Source organism: Lithobates pipiens, unplaced genomic scaffold (assembly GCF_037356315.1).
Source record: "Lithobates pipiens isolate NorthernLeopardFrog02 unplaced genomic scaffold, aLitPip1_a1.2 Scaffold_18, whole genome shotgun sequence".
Classification (NCBI taxonomy): Eukaryota; Metazoa; Chordata; class Amphibia; order Anura; family Ranidae; genus Lithobates; species Lithobates pipiens.
Window position 1 is genome coordinate 405222209 of NW_027507758.1, and position 18729 is coordinate 405240937.

General features: G+C 41.5%; 1 protein-coding gene across 1 annotated transcript in view; it reads right to left on the reverse strand.

Moving 5' to 3' along the window:
• The window catches only part of USP13 (ubiquitin specific peptidase 13), a 128832-nt gene that overhangs the window by 82606 nt on the left and 27497 nt on the right, over positions 1-18729 (reverse strand). The window contains exon 2 of the mRNA XM_077487918.1: positions 8981-9106. Coding sequence (XP_077344044.1) covers positions 8981-9106 — 126 coding nt within the window. The remainder of the gene's footprint in view (positions 1-8980; positions 9107-18729) is intronic.

Genomic DNA, 18729 nt, shown 5'->3' on the forward strand with positions numbered 1-18729 from the left:
ATGGCATAATTCTGGATACCCAACTTGAAATGCAAGTAGACATTGTTTTTGAACTCTCTCCTAAAACAAGTGATTTATTTTTTGTGGGAAGGAAAAGGGGAAATTGTGACACATAAGTGTCTGCGTCAGGGTTTACTTTCCATGCATGCATGCTTCCATCCCTAATCTATTGAGAAAAAAAAAGAGTTTTGGGGCTTTAAATAAGGCATAAGACCTGTAAGTCAAATGTCTCCATCCCTAATATAGCAAAAAGAGAAAGGGATGGAGACATTTGACTTACAAGTCTCATGCCTCATTTAAAGTCCCAAAACTCTCTTTCTCAATGTGTCACAATTTCCCTTTTCCTTTCCCTTGCAATCAATTGGGCTATGATATAGGATAGGGTGTTTATCAGGCATACAATATTTCATACATTAATACACATTTTCCATAACATTTACACCTCAGTGCCATCTGATGGACTTTCTTTGTGGGCGATGTGGTTTTCTCTATCCTGGGAGCTGCAATGCACATCGGGGGGGGGGGGGGGTCCCCCCCTTCTCTCCCTGCCGTATGGCATTTCTTTTTTTTTTGGGGGGGGGGGGTTTGGAGCAGACTTCCCACTGTGTATCGACACCACACTGCCAGTAATGGACATGTGGCGTCAATTTGTTGACAATCTGGTGCCAGTACTATTTGCAATTACAGTGGGGCAAAAAAGTATTTAGTCAGCCACCAATTGTGCAAGTTCTCCCACTTAAAAAGATGAGAGAATCCTGTACTTATCATAGGTATACCTCAAATATTAGAGAAAAAATGTGGAAACAAATCCAGCCAATCACATTGTCTGATTTTTGAAAGAATTTATTTGCAAATTATGGTGGAAAATAAATATTTTGTCAATATCAAAAGTTCATCTCAATACTTTGTTGTATATCCTTTGTTGGCAATGACAGAGGTCAAACGTTTTCTGTAAGTCTTCACAAGGTTGTCACACACTGTTGGTGGTACGTTGGCCCATTCCTCCATGCAGATCTCCTCTAGAGTAGTGATGTTTTGGGGCTGTCGCTGGGCAACACTGAATTTCAACTCCCTCCAAAGGTTTTCTATGGGGTTGAGATCTGGTGACTGGCTAGGCTACTCCAGGACCCTGAAATGCTTCTTATGAAGCCACTCCTTCGTTGCCCGGGCGGTGTGTTTGGGATCATTGTCATGCTGAAAGACCCAGCCACGTTTCATCTTCAATGCTGATGGGAGGAGGTTTGCACTCACGATATATGGCCTCATTCATTCTTCATGTACACGGATCAGTCATCCTGTTCCCTTTGCAGAGAAACAGCCCCAAAGCATGATGTTGCCACCCCCATGCTTCACAGTAGGTATGGTGTTCTTTGGTTGCAACTCAGCATTCTCTACCAAACAGTTCTACTTTGGTTTCATCTGACCATATGACATTCTCCCAATCCTCTTCTGGATCATCCAAATGCTCTCTAGCAAACCTCAGACGGGCCCGGACATGTACTGGCTTAAGCAGGGGGACACGTCTGGCACTGCAGTATCTGAGTCCCTGGCGGCGTAGTGTGTTATTGATGGTAGCCTTTGTTACGTTGGTCCCAGCTCTCTGCAGGTCATTCACTAGGTCCCCCCTTGTGGTTCTGGGATTTTGGCTCGCCGTTCATTTTGACCCCACGGGGTGAGATCTTGCGCGTGGTTCCCCAGATCGAGGGAGATTATCAGTGGTCTTATATGTCTTCCATTTTCTAATTATTGCTCCCACAGTTGATTTCTTCACACCAAGCTGCTTGCCTATTGCAGATTCAGTCTTCCCAGCCTGGTGCAGGTCTACAATTTTGTTTCTGGTGTCCTTCGACAGCTCTTTGGTCTTCACCATGGTGGAATTTGGAGTGTGACTGTTTGAGGTTGTGGACAGGTGTCTTTTATACTGATAACAAGTTCAAACAGTGCCATTAATACAGGTAATGAGTGGAGGACAGAGGAGCCTCTTAAAGAAGAAGATACAGGTCTGTGAGAGCCAGAAATCTTGCTTGTTTGTAGGTGACCAAATACTTATTTTCCACCATAATTTGCAAATATATTCTTTCAAAAATTAGACAATGCGATTGTCTGGATTTGTTTCCACATTTTGTCTCTCATAGTTGAGGTATACCTATGATGACAATTACAGGCCTCTCATGTTTTTAAGTGGGAGAACTTGGACAATTGGTGGCTGACTAAATACTTTTTTGCCCCACTGTATATCTGCGTTTACATGAGGGAGCTATTTGTAGCATTATTGCTGAGTGCTTTTTTCCCACTCTGGGGTTAACTCCCTCCCTCTAATCACTCGCACGTGTGGTTGACCGCAATCACTATGCAATATATATTCTTTCTTCAGTGGGGATGGGCTGTTTTTTCAACTCTTGGCTCTGGGTACTGTTAGAAAAGTTTTAAATGTTTATTGTGTGACTATTGTTTTTTAACACTGTAGATTGCATTTTAAGAAGACTTCTGAGCACATGTTGCATTAACTTGCTGTGTTTTTTTGTTTCATCTAACTACATAGTTAAACATAGAGTGGTTAAGCTTTACCATATATGGTAACAGATTTTAAGAGTTATGCCCCATACACACGATCGGATTTTCCGACAACAAATGTTGGATGTGAGCTTGTTGGCGGGAAAGTCCGATCGTGTGTATGCTCCATCAAACATTTGTTGTTGAATTTTCCGGCAACAAATGTTGGCTAGCAGGTTCTCAAATTTTGTCAGACTTTCTGATCATGTGTACACAAGTCCATCGACAAAAGTCCACGCATGCCCAGAATCAAGTACGAGCTGGAAGCACTTCTTGTAAAACTAGCATTCGTAATGGAGATATCGCGTACGTCTTGTACGTCACTACATTCATAATTGTTGGCCAACATTTGTGTGACCGTGTGTATGCAAGACAAGTTGGAGCCAACAACCTTGGAAGAAAAAAAATGCACGGTTTTGTTGTCGGAAAGTCCAATCGTGTGTGCGGGGCAGAACACCGATTAGTAAATAAAGTATGTACCATGATGTACTAGGAGCTATCAGTGTTTTCTCAGGCAATAGAAGCATTATAGCTGCATTATTGCAAGTATTAGGAGGGGGCTGAACATCAATGTGATTCTGCTTCATCATTTGGAACATAAGCATCACCCTAAATGTACTGGTACATTTTGAATAAATCACCTTTACTTCAAGACATCTGGAGTTTGACTGATCTTGGAAGAAGAGTTTTTCTGTCGGTACACCATGCACTTTTTGGACCAACACTGGGTCTATAGCACAATTAATACAACAATAATCCATCACTTAGTACCACCCAGATTTTCCTCTTTATTTTTATTCCCAGATGCCCATACTTATGTTCAACATACCATCTGCTGTTCCATGGGGATTTTATTCCCAGGTACATCTATTCTGTATATCCTTGCGGTCTATACCACTTCAGCTGCCGGGAGAGACGCTGTCCGTAGTTTACCCTCAGTGCCCACAATCATATGTCACATCTATGGTCATTGTATAAGTATGGGGAGAGGTTTCAGTGGTATGCTCCTCACCCTACATAACATATATCATTCTTATTTCTCTATTTTGATACATTGTTCATTTATCTACATTTTGTAGACACACTCCTTGCATCTGCTCCAGATGAATGGATTTAATTGCATGAAACGTGTCAAGCTTTTAAATGCTACATTCAAATGTATACAATGACTTTTCAGATGCTACATTCAGATGTGTAGAACATGGATTCCTAATCTACTCTTACCAATGTTCTGACGGTTCCTGTACACATTAATCATGTTGTTTTTTTTTTTATATGAGAATATGGATTGATGAATTTTGCATATTGCAAGTCCTGTACTATTACTATGTTTATCTGTAAATCTATGAAAAAAAATATATATGTATAGATTTATCGCTCTCTAAAATATATATATATATATATATATATATATATATATATATATATATATATTTTATTTTTTTATACAATTTTTTTTATACTTGCATGCGTGCCTTAAGTATATGTATTGTTACATTGAATAAATACATTGTTAACAGTACATAGTGTTCTTTTTGCTTTCCTGCTGCATGCTTCATTAAAAGTCCCAACCTTTCTCTTTTTGATATATGGAATAACAGGGATGGAGACATTTGACGTACAGGTCTTATGCCTCATTTTACGGTCCCACAACTCTTTCTGTCTCTATAGTTAGTAGTAGTCGGTCACCTTTAACTGGAATTATTCTGTAATGTTGAAGATGTTCCACAGCTTATCCAAGCTGCTTCTAAACATCTTGGGCTGAGTTAGCCGTGTGGCAATAAATGGGGTATGTTCCAAACACTCATTAGAACTAAAATTGAGCATCTTGGATAAGCTGCAAAATGTCAACAGAATATTGTAACTCCAATTGAATGTGACCAACTACTACTACTAGCCATGGGAGTAATTTGGTTGTGATAGGTTACTGCATACAATCGCTGAATTTGAAAATGCCTGCAATATTCCATGTTCTGCCATGGCCCTCTTCAAACAAATTTACTTGGGAGAGATCCCGAGCTCTCATAAGTTGGCAGAGTGAGTTGGAGATGCTGATCACCTTGAGGAAGTGGGTGTTGGATATCATGGTTGATAATGTATTCAGGGATGTTCATGTGCTGATCAGTTGGTGGAGGGTCACAATTGGGTGGATGGCCTTCAGCCTACCCTTGCCCATAGGTCATAATGGGAGGTGAGCTGCTAATGATGGTGATTACACACGGTGTGTATAACATAAAGGAACAAGCACTTTCAAGTGCATTCTGTCATGGTGAAATACATACACGTGGACTTTTTTTTTTTTTATTCTTTGAATTTTGGAACTATGAGGACTTTGATTTATACATTTAATGCATGACAGATTTTTGTATCTTTATTTATGAGTCTATATAGAGGAACACAAGTGTGGCATTGAATCACCTTAGATTACAATACTTCAGCCTAGGTTGATGTGGGGAGTCATAACCAGTCTGTGGTGGCAAAGAGTGTTTGCCAGCATGCATGCCAACAATGAGCGTGCAACAGCTCTAGAGCATTTCATACACCTATCAGAATGAGAGACAAATTATTGCCAGATTTACATGTGTACTAATTTTACATGTTTCAGTGTGTTGCATGAAAAAAAAGTCTGGCAGAGAAATGAGTAGTTGCCAGTGAAGGTAATACAATGGGAAGTGAGCACCAGCTCATAATCAACCCTAGTTTAAAGAGGAAGTAAACCCTGATGAGTTTACTTCCTCTTTTTTTCCCTGCAAAGGTAAAGCATAATGGACTAGTATGCATCGCATAGTAGCCCATTATGTGTCACTTACCTGACACAGGAGCCAGCGAAGTCGCCGCTGTCCCCTGTAGTCCGCCGCATCCATCTTGCTTGTGGCGTCTCGCAGCTCCGCCGAATGACAGCGGCGAAGCCGCGATGACGTCACTCCCGCGCATGCGCACGGGAGTGGCGTCTCGCAGCTCCGCCGCTGTCATTCAGCAAAGCCGCGATGACGTCACTCCCGCGCACGCGAGTCGACAAATGCGGCAGCTCCATTCTTGTAACTGCCGCGTTTAGTGCGCCTGCGCGCCGCTGTCTACGGCGCATGCGCCGTAGACAGCGGTGCCCGTTTTCGGGCAAATATCTCCTAAACCATATAGGTTTAGGAGATATTTCTTGGACCTACAGGTAAGCCTTAATCTAGGCTTACCTGTAGGTCAAAGTCGTTTGTAAGGGTTTACTTCCTCTTTAAGTGGGCCTGTAAGGAATAATCAGTGGCGGCCCATCCATTAGGGGCACCGCCCCCCTCTCTCACGCCACCCCCCTATATGCATAATGGATAGATTCATGCATAGCATGAATCCATTGTCGCCGCGTCCATCCCCTATTAATGCAGGGGATTTTTTTGAAGCACCCGATTAGAGCCAAAGGATCTAATAGGCTTCAAAATAGGATGAGTAGACAAGCAAAAAAGATCTCTACCTCCAAATATCTCAATAGAGTAGCATGCGACCTGAGCCCACCCAGGTGTGTTACAAGAGCGAATTAATATTCACTGTTGAAACACTGATCCTCAATCTGGCCAATCAGGAGCAGGTGCGAGACCTCTTTTCGGCCAATCGGAAAACGGAAGACTCCCGATTGGCCACCGAGAAAGAGGGAGGAAACTGAAGCTGCTGCCGTAGAGAGGAGGAGAATGGGAGGCCGCCAAGCAGGGGAAGCCACCGGTGATGGAGAGCAGGAGAACGGGAGGCTGCCGAGCAAGGGGAAGTTGCCAATGATGGGGTAAGTGCTACCGACCAACCAACCGACCACCTGGGGGGTGGCATACTGTTTGCAGCCCCCCCCCCAAAAAATTTACACCAGCCGCCACTGGGAATAATAAAATAGAGGCCATATCTTTATGACCTATATCACTCATATGATCCCTCCTAAAGTCCTACGAGTTTTTGCTTTTTACAAAACACAAAAACACTGCTATCACCTTTATTTGTATTGCAGCATGAATCCATTCTGTTTTCCAGAATCACACAATGGGGTTCATTTACTAAAGACAAACAGGCTGTTTGCTTTGTAAGGAAATTTTCCCTTAATTAGTGAATGAGGTAAAGCTTAGCTTACTTCCATCATTCAAACATGTTCTAGCAAAAATCCAGTTATTTGTTTAGTTTTGTTGTAAAAATTCTTCCTTGCATGTGTTTGGGTATTTTTCACAAAGCCATTTTTCACCACATTCACTAAGCTAAGGGAAAATCCCCTTGAAAAGAGAACAGCCTATTTGCCTCTAGGAATTTAAAGGGGTTGTAAAGGTTCGTTTTTTATTTTCTAAATAGGTTCCTCTAAGCTAGTGCATTATTGGTTCACTTACCTTTTCCTTCGATTTCCCTTCTAAATGTTTTTTTTCTTTGTCTGAATATCTCACTTCCTGTTTCTCCTCAGTAAACTTCTCACCATCATCTGAGCTGGTGGTTAGTCAGTCAGAACAGCTTACTGAACAGCTTACTGAGGAGGAACAGGAAGTGAGAAATTCAGACAAAGAAAACAAAGAAAAAAAAACATTTATAAGGGAAATCGAAGGAAAAGGTAAGTGAACCAACAATGCACTAGCTTATAGGAACCTATTTAGAAAATAAAAAAAAAAACCTTTACAACCCCTTTAAGCCCTGTGTATAGGGCACTTTATCCCAAGGTACTCTTTGTTTGTTCCCATGTGCAGTGCATAACAGGTCAATATACCTTTGTGTTGTGATGCCCTGTGCAGCTCATAATGATAAGGTTAGGTAGGATTAGGAGTTGTTTTTATAACATGAAACTGTGACAGGTGGCTTTGCTACAGGCCAAGAATCTGCTTGCAAGTGGAAAGTTCAGGAGAGACTGCAACTGGTCTCCAACAGTTCTTAGATCCGGTGTTTCAGTAGCACAGTGTAAACACAGGTTTGTCTTGCTGAAGTTAACACCTTCAGAACTAGGATACCGTTTTAGAATCTCCCTAATGGGTTACAAAAAACATCCCAACTGTTGTTGCTGGTATAACCATTTGCTGTGCCTTATATACATCATCTGCAGCTGTTCTCTTTTTACAGAAACAAACATAATAAAATGCACATCAGAGAGTGTTTTCAGAGTATGTCACTTCAATGTAACATGCTTCCAAATGTGAATAATTCCATAAATGTATCTGCTTGTAGTGATACTAAACATTTTTTTTTTTAATCAAAACCCTTTTATTTCTCTAATAGATATACAGCAGTCACATTACCCAACTCCTCAAGGAAGTCTGCAGGGAAACATAAGCAGGAGGAGCTTCTATTCACATGTTCAAAAAAAAAAACATTAAAAAAAAAGATGCGGAGTAAAAATAAAATTAATATTGATAAACTGTCAATATAAATCAAATCTTTATTGCTTTTGACAATACCATGGTGTGGGCTGATTTCTGGTAGTCACACACATCCAGCCTGTGTCTTAGAATAAAAAGGGAGGTGAAGTCTCCATCAATCGAAATGTAATATCCCACCCCATTGTGTTTAGCTGGTTAGTGGGCACGGAAGAGGAGGCAGGGACTGACTTGTCATTTACCACTGTGTATATGCCTACATGTCAAATCAACGTCCCTCTTTGACCACTGTGATGAAAATATTCGAAGGCGCAGGATGGAAATTTTTCCTTAACTTAATTTACATTAGTGGATGTGGTTTTTGGTTGGGGAAGTCCATTTGAAAATAGAATGTTAAAAGCAAACATTTTTGAAGTACTTGACATTACATTTGCCAAGTCATTGAATGTACTAATCAGAATTTTCATCTAGATCTTTGCATGACAATCTACTACCGTAATGCATGGTCAGTGTTACTTTGCTAATGACTTGGTAGGAGGTCCGTGCTGACTTGGGGCACTCAGTGCTTGTTACAGTTGTAAATTAGTTAATTGGTTCTTTACATGTTTAAACCCTTATTTGATGTGTTTTATTGGCCAAAACTAAAAATTGTGTTCTAAAAATTCACCCCTGCCCTTACTTCCTCCTCTGTCTGTTAGACAATTTCAGACCGGACTAAAGCTCTCTAAAGCGCCTCTATATGGCTAGTTAGCATAAGAGAAGGTCATGTTAATTATATGGTTAGCAAATATGGACCACTGTACAGTCAACTTCTTCAGTCCTTCAAAAAATAACCACACTTTTAGATACATTTAAATGTAAAGAGCAGTATTAGACAACAGATAGGGTAAGGAATCTTTTAAAGCAAAATAGCCACTGAAGGTCCTGACTCAAAGGCTACATACTAGGCCCAGGGCCGTAAAAGCAAACATGATCAGTTTACCTTCCAGTCACATCGCTGCCTAAATCTAGTACAGGAATCAAAGAATGGCTGCACACAAGGATTCCCACACAGGTATTTCGCTTGATAATAGTCTTTCATTTAAAGGCACAGATCATTGTAGTAATCTTACCTGTCTTATGTGACGTTTCAAGTGCATATAAACACACTGCCCTGTCTTTCTATAATGTCGCTCCACGTGTTCTCTTCCAAACCCCAGGAATGTGCTCATGCACACGTACAGACCGCCTTCGGATAACTATAAAAAGTGCAAGGAAAAAAGACAAACTTCACCGAAAGGGCAAACCAAATACAACATTACCAGCACAAAAACAATATTAAAACAGTGATAGGTTATCACTGCAAACTGTAATGGCTTTCACTAAATGTATTTAACTTTTTTAATAGTTACAAATTTATATACTGTATTTACATGTCACGTTTTCAGTTAAATGGTTTGCAGCTTCTTTTTTAAAACTCTCATTTAGAAATTCATGTTAAAGATATGCGGCAGTGAAAATTCAACTTTGAAATGCACAACCAGCCTACATAAAGGGTGTTTCAATGAAACTATGGTAAACCATTCTGGGCTTTCTAATACGACAAATGTTTAACCTTTAGTACACTATACTTTCCCTTCTAAAAGCATCAGGAGTTTTTAAAGTGATTCAATACTCTATATCAGGGGTGTCCAAAATTTTGACCTTCCTGGGCCACATTGGAAGAAGAGGAATGGTCTTGGGCCACACAAAAATGACACAAACAATAGAGCTGCATGATTCTGGCTAAAATGAGAATAACGATTTTTGTTACTTAGAATAAAGATTATTATTCATGCGACACAACATCATCTTTCGCAAAATAAAAAAATTGGGCTAACTACGGGTTTAGTTTTTTTAAATTCATTTTAAATTCATTTTTTTACCAAAAAATTTCTGCGCAACCGCCATTTTGTTCTCTATGGTAAAAAAAATATATATATATTTGGGGGTTCTAAGAAATTTTGTAGCAAAAAATATTGATTTTAATGTGTACAGAACAAGTGTCAGAAAAAGGTTTAGTCTTTAAAGCCGCATACACACTATCAGTTTTTCTGTTGAGTTTTTCCTTCAGATTTACCAAAACCATATAATACGAGGTCAAACCTTAGGAGTTTAAATTTGTATGCAATCAGGCAGGCCCTTGCATTACATGGTTTTGGTAAACCTGAAGGAAAAAAATCAGCAGAAAATCTGATAGTGTGTATGGGCCGTAAGTGGTTAAACTGACCTCATTTTCAGACCAAAGTTCATCCCTTTGATCTGAGAGGCCTTACAGACTGGGGCAGTGCAGGCGTTAGCGGTAAAGCAGTTATGGCAGCGATTTTAACCCCCGCTAGCGGCCAAATAAAGGGTTAATAGAGCCCGTGTTGCGGCTCTGCCAAAGCTCTTTGCAGGCACTTTGAAAGCGCTGCCCATTGATTTCAATGGGCAGGGTATATTGAGAGCGCTGTATACACTGCTCCCGAACCACCCTAAAGATGCTGCTTGCAGGACTTTTTTTCCTGTCCTGCAAGCGCACCACTTTCACACTGGGGTGGCTTGAGATGTGCTTTTCAGGTGCTTTACAGGTGCCATTTTTATCGATAAAACACATGAAAAGCACCCCAGTGTGCAAGAAGTCTAAAAGAGCTAAATGATACTGAGTGAGCAGAGAAGGCTCTGCACTTGTTACATGAATGAATCCTGGAAATGCTGTATTAAGAGGGGGGTTGAATCGAGATTGTGATTTTTTAACAATGATTCGTGCAGCTTTAACTAACAATAAGGATAGCTGATAAGCAGCAAAAGTAGGACAGACCACAAGTTAACATTGTACTTAATTTTTTTGTAATTAGTTTTATTCTAAAAGTAAAAGAGAGCAACATAAAATGAATGTGATATTCAACACAGTTTTTGATAAACTAACACATCCCTATCTGGATTGATTGCCCTTTGTGTGCTTCATCCTTGAAAATAGGTCCTCACAAATGTACTGCAGGTGCTGCTCAAAATGAATGACATAAGACATAATTGTGAAGTGCGAGATATTTTTCTTGTGCCTGTGTTCGCATTTTTTACAAAAAAACTCCCCCTCAAAAAAAAAATCAACATTTTTAAGATTTTGTGTTGGGCCGCATACGGCCCGTGGGCCACAGGTCAGTCACCCCTGCTATAAATCAATGGCCCTCAAAGCCCTAAAACATGTTTTGTGGATCTTTAAGCAAGAACATGAGGAAATGTAACTACTTTGTTCAATCAGGATTAATCCACCTGGGTTCTTAAAATTCACAAAGCCTGTACTGACGGAAAGGATAAAAATAAGCATTTAAAAATCTATGGTCAACATTATCATTATAGAAGAGGTCAAAAACTAGGGCTTAGTTTACCTAAACGCACAATATATTTTTATTTCTAACACATCCTGTTAAATAAAAAAAAGCATCAGTTTAGCAATGCTACTTCTAATGCCGCATACACACGACCAGACTTTTTAACGGACTAGGTCCAACGGTCTTCCCAACGGACTCTCCAAATGAACGGACTTGGCCATACACAAGCACACCAAAGTCCAACGGACTTGAACGTGATGACGTACGACCGGACTAGAATAAGGAAGTTCATAACCAGTATCCAATAGCTGCTCTAGCGTCGGTTTTCATCCGTCAGACTAGCATACAGACGAACGGATTTTTCGACCGGACTCGAGTCCGTCGGAAATATTTGAAACATGTTTTAAATCTAATGTCCGTCTCATTTTTAGACAGCAAAGGTCCGATGAAGCCCACACACGATCGAATTGTCCGGCGGATTCGTTTCGTCTGACCTAGTCCGTCGAAAAGTCCGGTGGTGTGCATGCGGCATTAGGTTTCTCATGAGACCTTGCAAACAGCACAGGATTCTTCAAGCTCATTCACAAAGAATATGCTATGAAAACCAAATGTGGATTATCCATAGAGCAGTTTTGGGTTTGTTTCCATGTCCCTACCAATTACTCAACTGGTCATACACATTACACTTAAGCCTCGTACACACGTTCGGATTTTCCGCAGACAAAGCGCCAGACTTTTGTCCGAAGGGCGTGTGCCTGGATTTTGTCTTGCATACAAACGGCACACAATTGTCTGCCAACAAACACAAACGTAGTGACGTACTACGGGGAATTTCAGCTCTTGAGCTCCACCCTTTGGGCACATTCTGCTAATGTCGTTTTTGGTGAGCAATGATTCCGAGTATGCGTGTTTGTACTTTGGACTTTTGTGTGACGGACTTGTGTACACACGATAGAAAAATCTGACAACAGACCATTTTCCGCTGAAAATTTACTAGCCTGCCATCCAACATTTGTTGCTGGAAAGTTGGCTAACAATTGTCTGAAGGAGCGTACTAACGGTCGGATTTTAGACTCGCACAATTCCCTGCCGAAAATACAATCGCCTGTACGCAGCTTTAGTCATACATGAGTAGAATTTCACTCAAACATACAGGAATATGTAAATTCTGAAAAATCAGTGACTCAATAAATTTTGTTAGAAATCCCTTACAAAAATTGTGTTTGATTTTAACATTTCATTTTGAGATGCATGAAAGTGATGTTATGTTTATGCTGTGACCATACCACATACCATATATAAAACAAATGTTTATGACAGGCAATAGTTCTACTTCTGAATCAAACTTTACTTAGCACAATTTTTCCTGAACAGAAAATACGTTTACAATTAGAATTTCATTAATTCAGTAGTAGGAAACATTTTACATTTTTCATCTTCAATTTTTCTTGTCAACAAAAACAATCAGTGAATTATAGGGGTGCGCCGAATGGGTTTTTTGGTGCCGAAACCGATACCGAAAATGAAAAATACACTAAGCTGAAAACCGAAACTGACCGATACCGGAAATTACTGTTTTTAAAAAATATTTTTATACAGGAGATGGTCAGAGACTGGGGACATGGTACAAGAGATGGTCAGAGACTGTCAACATGGTACAGGAGATGGTCAGAGACTGCGGACATGATAAAAGAGATAAGTACAGCCAGTGTTGTCACCAGTGCAGGGAAGAGAGAGGAGAGCCGCCTCCGCCGCCTGGTTGAATAGAGCACCAGGAACATCAGCTTTAATTTCAATAGCTGTGTGTTCCCTGTCGCATCCCTAGTAAAATTAGCCATATTAACCTTTAGAAAAATCAAAAAATAGCAGTTTTTTTATGAAATTCCAACCATGTATGGCAGTGGGTATTCTATTTTCACCCAGTGATCCTACTAGTACAACAATCCGGAGATAAAATCGAACCACATTTCTGGCAGGGAGTATGTAGTTGGAAGCCTTGCACCAGATTCATGAAAACCCTACAACATGCACATTAATAGTACAGTCACCTGTAACTTATCAATGTAGTTCCTTTTTTATGTCGTTGTTACAGTATGGCACTATTGATGCAACAAATGTAAAAAAATATATATATTTACTGCCACCATTTGCATGCACATAGGTTGTGCCTAGGCACAAACTAATCACTACGTGTGGCCTAGTTTCTCCTGGCCCCCCGCTGCCCAGGCCAATCTCTGCAGCACTGCAGGCTTCCCTCCTCTTCCACCGACTGCTGTGGAGGATGTTTGAGGCTGGAGAACAGGGGAAGGGGCCGGTAAATAAATAATTTACAGACTCCTTCCTTTTCTGATTGAACACAGTGAGTGTTCGGTACCAATCGCTTCTGTGGCCATTTATAACAGAAGCATAGCAAACTGTGTTTACTAGGTTTCAGGTTGTGAATGAACAGGAAGCCCCTCAGCACAGAGCACTTCCCATTCGTTCACTGTCCAGTGCAGCTGAGGCTGCAGAGAAAAGACCCCTCACATAAAAAGATTGCCAAGACCCTGAAACTGAGCTGCAGCACGGAGGCCAAGACCATACAAAGGTTTAACAGCGCAGGTTTCACTCAGAACAGGCCTCGCCAAAGTCAACCAAAGAAGTTTAGTGCACGTGCTCATCGTCATATCCAGAGGTTGTCTTTGGGAAACAGACGTATGAGTGCTGCCAGCATTGCTGCAGATGTTGAAGGGGTGGGGGGTTCAGACTGTCAGTGCTCAGACCATACGCTGCACACTGCATCAAATTGGTCTGCATTGCTGTCGTCCCAAAAGGAAGCCTCTTCTAAAGATGATGCAAAAGAAAGCCTGCAAACAGTTTGCTGAAGACAAGCAGACTACGAACATGGATTACTGGAACCATGTCCTGTGGTCTGATGAGACCAAGATAAACTAATTTGGTTCAGATGTGTCAAGTGTGTGTGGCGGCAACCAGGTGAGGAGTACAAAGACGAGTCTGTCTTGCCTACAGTCAAGCATGGTGGTGGGAGTGTCATGGTCTGGGGCTGGATGAGTGCTGCCAACACTGGGGAGCTACAATTCATTGAGGGAACCATGAATGCCAACATGTACTGTGACATACTGAAGCAGAGCATGATCCCCTCCCTTCTGAGACTGGGCCGCAGGGCAGTATTCCAACATGATAACAACCCCAAACACACCTCCAAGACTACCACTGACTTGCTAAAAAGGCAGAGGGTAAAGGTGATAGACTGGCCAAGCATGTCTCCAGACCTAAACCCTATTGATCATCTGTGGGGCATCCTCAAACAGAAGGTGGAGGAGTGCAAGGTCTCTAACATCCACCAGCTCTGTGATGTCATCATGGAGGAGTGGAAGAGGATTCCAGTGGCAACCTGTGAAGCTCTGGTGAACTCCATGCCCAAGAGGGTTAAGGCAGTGCTGGAAAATAATGGTGGCCACACAAAATATTGACACTTTGGGCCCAATTTGGACATTTTCACTTAGGGGTGTACTCACTTTTGTTGCCAGCGGTCTAGACAAATAATGGCTGTTTGTTGAGTTATTCTGAGGGGACAGCAAATATATATACACACACACACACACACACACACAGACAGACACAAAAAAAGTTGGAGTTAGCCTTTAAGTTCCTCTGGAAATGATATTTGATACATTACAAATGCACTACTAACTTCTCTAAATAGCGTCTCTGCCTGTAAGCTTCCTCCACTTCCCAGAAGAGATTCTTGCAAAACCTCTATCAGTTTAAACTGATTCATACCTTACGGACATGTACATGAACGTGTCACAAGTTACACTACTGCAAAACAGGTTTCTTATGCCGCGTACACACGAGCGGACTGTATGGCATACTTAGTTCGTCATACAATCCGACGGACAGTCCGTCGTACTTTCCACTGAACGGACTTGACCACACACGGATACACAAACAGTCCGTCGAAAGCTTGCGCGATGACGTGTACAGCACGTACGACGGGACTAGAAATAGGAAGTCCAAGACACAGCAAAGCACCCTTCCGCCGTGTAAATCCTTTCTGGGCATGCGCCATTCTTAGTCCGTCGAACTAGCATACTGACGACCGCACTGTCCGCTGAAACCAAAGTACGACGGACAGAATTTCGAAAAAACCGAAATACTTAGTACGCCAGACTGCACGCTGAAAAAGTCCGCTGAAGCCCACACACGAGCGGATTGTCCGCTGAAATGTGTTTCGGCTGACTAAGTACGACATACAGTCCGCCCGTGTGTACGCGGCATAAGGAGTATCCAGGATTTCTGAATTGCAGAGTTTCTGTCCTAGACTAACACTGCTCTCTGTGCTGTGTCTATGAAGGGGCAGTGTTGTCAGGAAGTGTGTTATGACTTCAGAATACCTCCTCCAAGGCCATGTGCACATGGGCAGAAAAAAAACATTTTTAATTTTTTTTTATTGAATTTGAATTTAGCTATATTTCAGCCAATGTGTCCATGCATACACATTGGGGCACTTAGATTCTTATTTTAGAGCAAGAAAAAAAAAAAAAGCCCCAAAGCTACATTTGGAGAGGAGCTTACTGGCATAACTTACATACATATGAGAAAAACACGCACACATATGCATGTACATTCATTCAAACAGCTATAATAATTGACCATTCTGGCCAGTAGACACATACGCTTCTTACCTTCAATTCCTGTTCCATAGCCAAACAGGAAGTGAGAGGAAATCTCTGAAATATAAGGGAATCTATTGGGGACCCCCATGTCACTTGAACTAGTGTCCCTATGGGAAGATTTCTCCTCTATTACTTTTATGAGGACAATCCAAAATGTGGAATTTTCTTTTGCTTTTACTTTTAATGATAATGATAATGGTAAACAGGACAAATAGAGAGGGTGAATCTCCTTAACCTCCCTGGCGGTATGATTATTTCAGATTTTAGGTGCTGAAAGTTGTACCATTATTTTGCATGGAAATTTGGCATTTTATATTGTAGGCCTGTAATTCTTAGAAATAACTCACTTAAATCTGTCCAAACAAGAGTCTAGTAGACATCCTGAGTATTATAAAGTATGAAACAGGAAATCATAAATTATAATATAATAAATAACTATAAATAATAACAAATAATAATATATATAATATAATAATAATAAAAAATATTCAATAATGTAATCAAATCAAAAACACTGAAATGTGCTCAGTTGCAGAATCGTCACTGTCATTACTTTTAGTGTTTGATGACGAATTTCCCCATAAATCACTATCGCTCAATTCTGCGAGTGATTCTAATTTATTATTTCTGTTTTCTAGCTGGTCTAAAAGCACTTTTGATGTAAATGGACATTTTTTGGTTGCTATGGACAATCTCCAATGCTCGCAGGGAACGGAGCTCGGCACTGTGACAGATTGAGGGAGATACCGCGGCTCACAGATCACAGCGGGGAGACTTCAGTACCAAAAGCGGTAAGCCCGAGCAAGACTCGGATAGCATCGCAGGATCCATGTAGAGGTTACTTACCTTGTCCCCTGGATCCTGCGATGTGATCCTGAGTCTGGCTCGGGGTCACCGCTTTTGGTACTTTGGTCGTTTTTCTCAGGTACACAGGATTGCACACAGCCGATCACATGGTTAAAGAGCCACGTCAGCAACTCTTTATAGAGATCAGAATCGCGTCGTGTCCTAGCAACATGACGCAGCCGCGATTGCCATGCTACCCGCCCACGCGCGTGTGCGGGAGCGGCCGTAGAGGTGTGCTGTCATATGACGTTTACCCAGGAGAGCCGCGTTGTCGCTCCATCATTTGACAGTGGGCAGGAGGCAAGTGGTTAAAGAGGAGCTCCAGTATGGGCAAAAAAAGTTAAAAGTCAGCACCTACCAAATACTGTAGCTACTGACTTTTAATATAAGGACACTTACCTGTCCTGGGATTTCCAGTGATGTCCCCACACAAGCTGATTCTTCGGGTGCAGGTGCCGACACCTTCAATTCAGCCTTCACAACCGGTTTCCTACTGCCATGGGTGAGTCATGCTGCACTTTCTTAATAGTCCTGCCATTTTCTGGGACTTGTGTGTGTCTCAGAAGGCGGGGGAGAGGGTAGGAGGAGGAGGGTCAAAAATATTCAGAGATCGCCGTGGCGATCTTACCCGGTGGTGAAAGCGGGTACCTGTCAAAACCAGGTACACGCCCCCCTCCCACCAAAAAAAATTGTGGTAGTGGAGGGGAGAAGGTGCGAACAAGCGGACCTTCCCCTTTTAGGTTGAGCGTGGCTTTAATAATACAATATCAGATACGTGTTTAGTAACTTAAAGGGATGGGTAATCTTTTAAAGAAAATAAACAAATTAGGATTTAACTGAAATTCAAACAGCACTGGTCCTTAAACTGGTACACACAAAGACTTTTTACTTGTAGCCCAGTGGGCCAAACAAGAAAAATTCATAATTTCACAATTCATGCTAAACAGTGTGGATGGATGAATCTTCTTGCTGTTGGCTACTGTATCCTCACAGCTGCCACCCGCGGCTGTCAGAGTACCCAAACTGTGACTGCAGCTAATTGGTTGCTGACCAACTTTTGACTGATCAACTTTTTTTTTGCCCAGCTCTTTAGATGTCTCAATTAAAGTTTGAAAAGCTGGGTGATGTTGGGCAGTGCCAACCATTGCTTGATTTTTGGCTCATTCACAGAAATCGGTCAAAATCTGACCAGTGTATAACCCAGATTTAGTTTTCAGTACCATGGCATTGTCCATCTGCCAGATAAAAAAGGAAGATAGATCTCCTATAATTTTTCCCCTTACTGGAAAGGTCCCTATTTAGGTCGCTTAGCTACTTTTTTTTCCAGTCCTGGTCTATACATCCACCATCACCGATGAAGTCCTTTTTAGGCATTCCTGTGTGGTAGTAAAGTGCAGAGAAGAGGTAGATGTGTTAATACGTATTAATGTGTCCTATTGTCAGAAGAGAAGTGTTCAGGGAATTCTGTTTACAGCTGTGATTTCTTAGAGATCTTGTTATATTTACTCTTATGACTCACAGCCGGGCTCTGCATCATAAGAATATCCCACCAGTCATAGAAGCACAAAAAGCAGCATGACAGGTGACCATTTGGGACAAGGTGTGCACATTAAAATAGTGCTAAGGCCTAAATGTTTTTACTATAATGCTTTGTCTGCATTACTTTAAAAAAGTACCCCACTATCTGTCCTCTCTACCTCTATCCCTAAATACTTACCTGGCTTCCTGTCACTGTTCCAGCACCGTTCCTCTCACTTCCTGCCTTCACAGGACAAACTGAGGACAGTGCAGAAATAGGCTCCCACCGCGGTCAAACTCCTGTAAGGAGTAGGGGGTATGGCGTACTGACTACAGAAACACAGCCTGGCTTGGAAGCCAACAAGATCCCACATATGTGGGTGACCCCTTAGCACCTGACTTGCTATAGGAGGCACCCAAAGGGGGAGGAGCAGACAGCGCCAGTGGAAACCACCAGAAGACAACTTCTATGCAATATCTATGCACAGA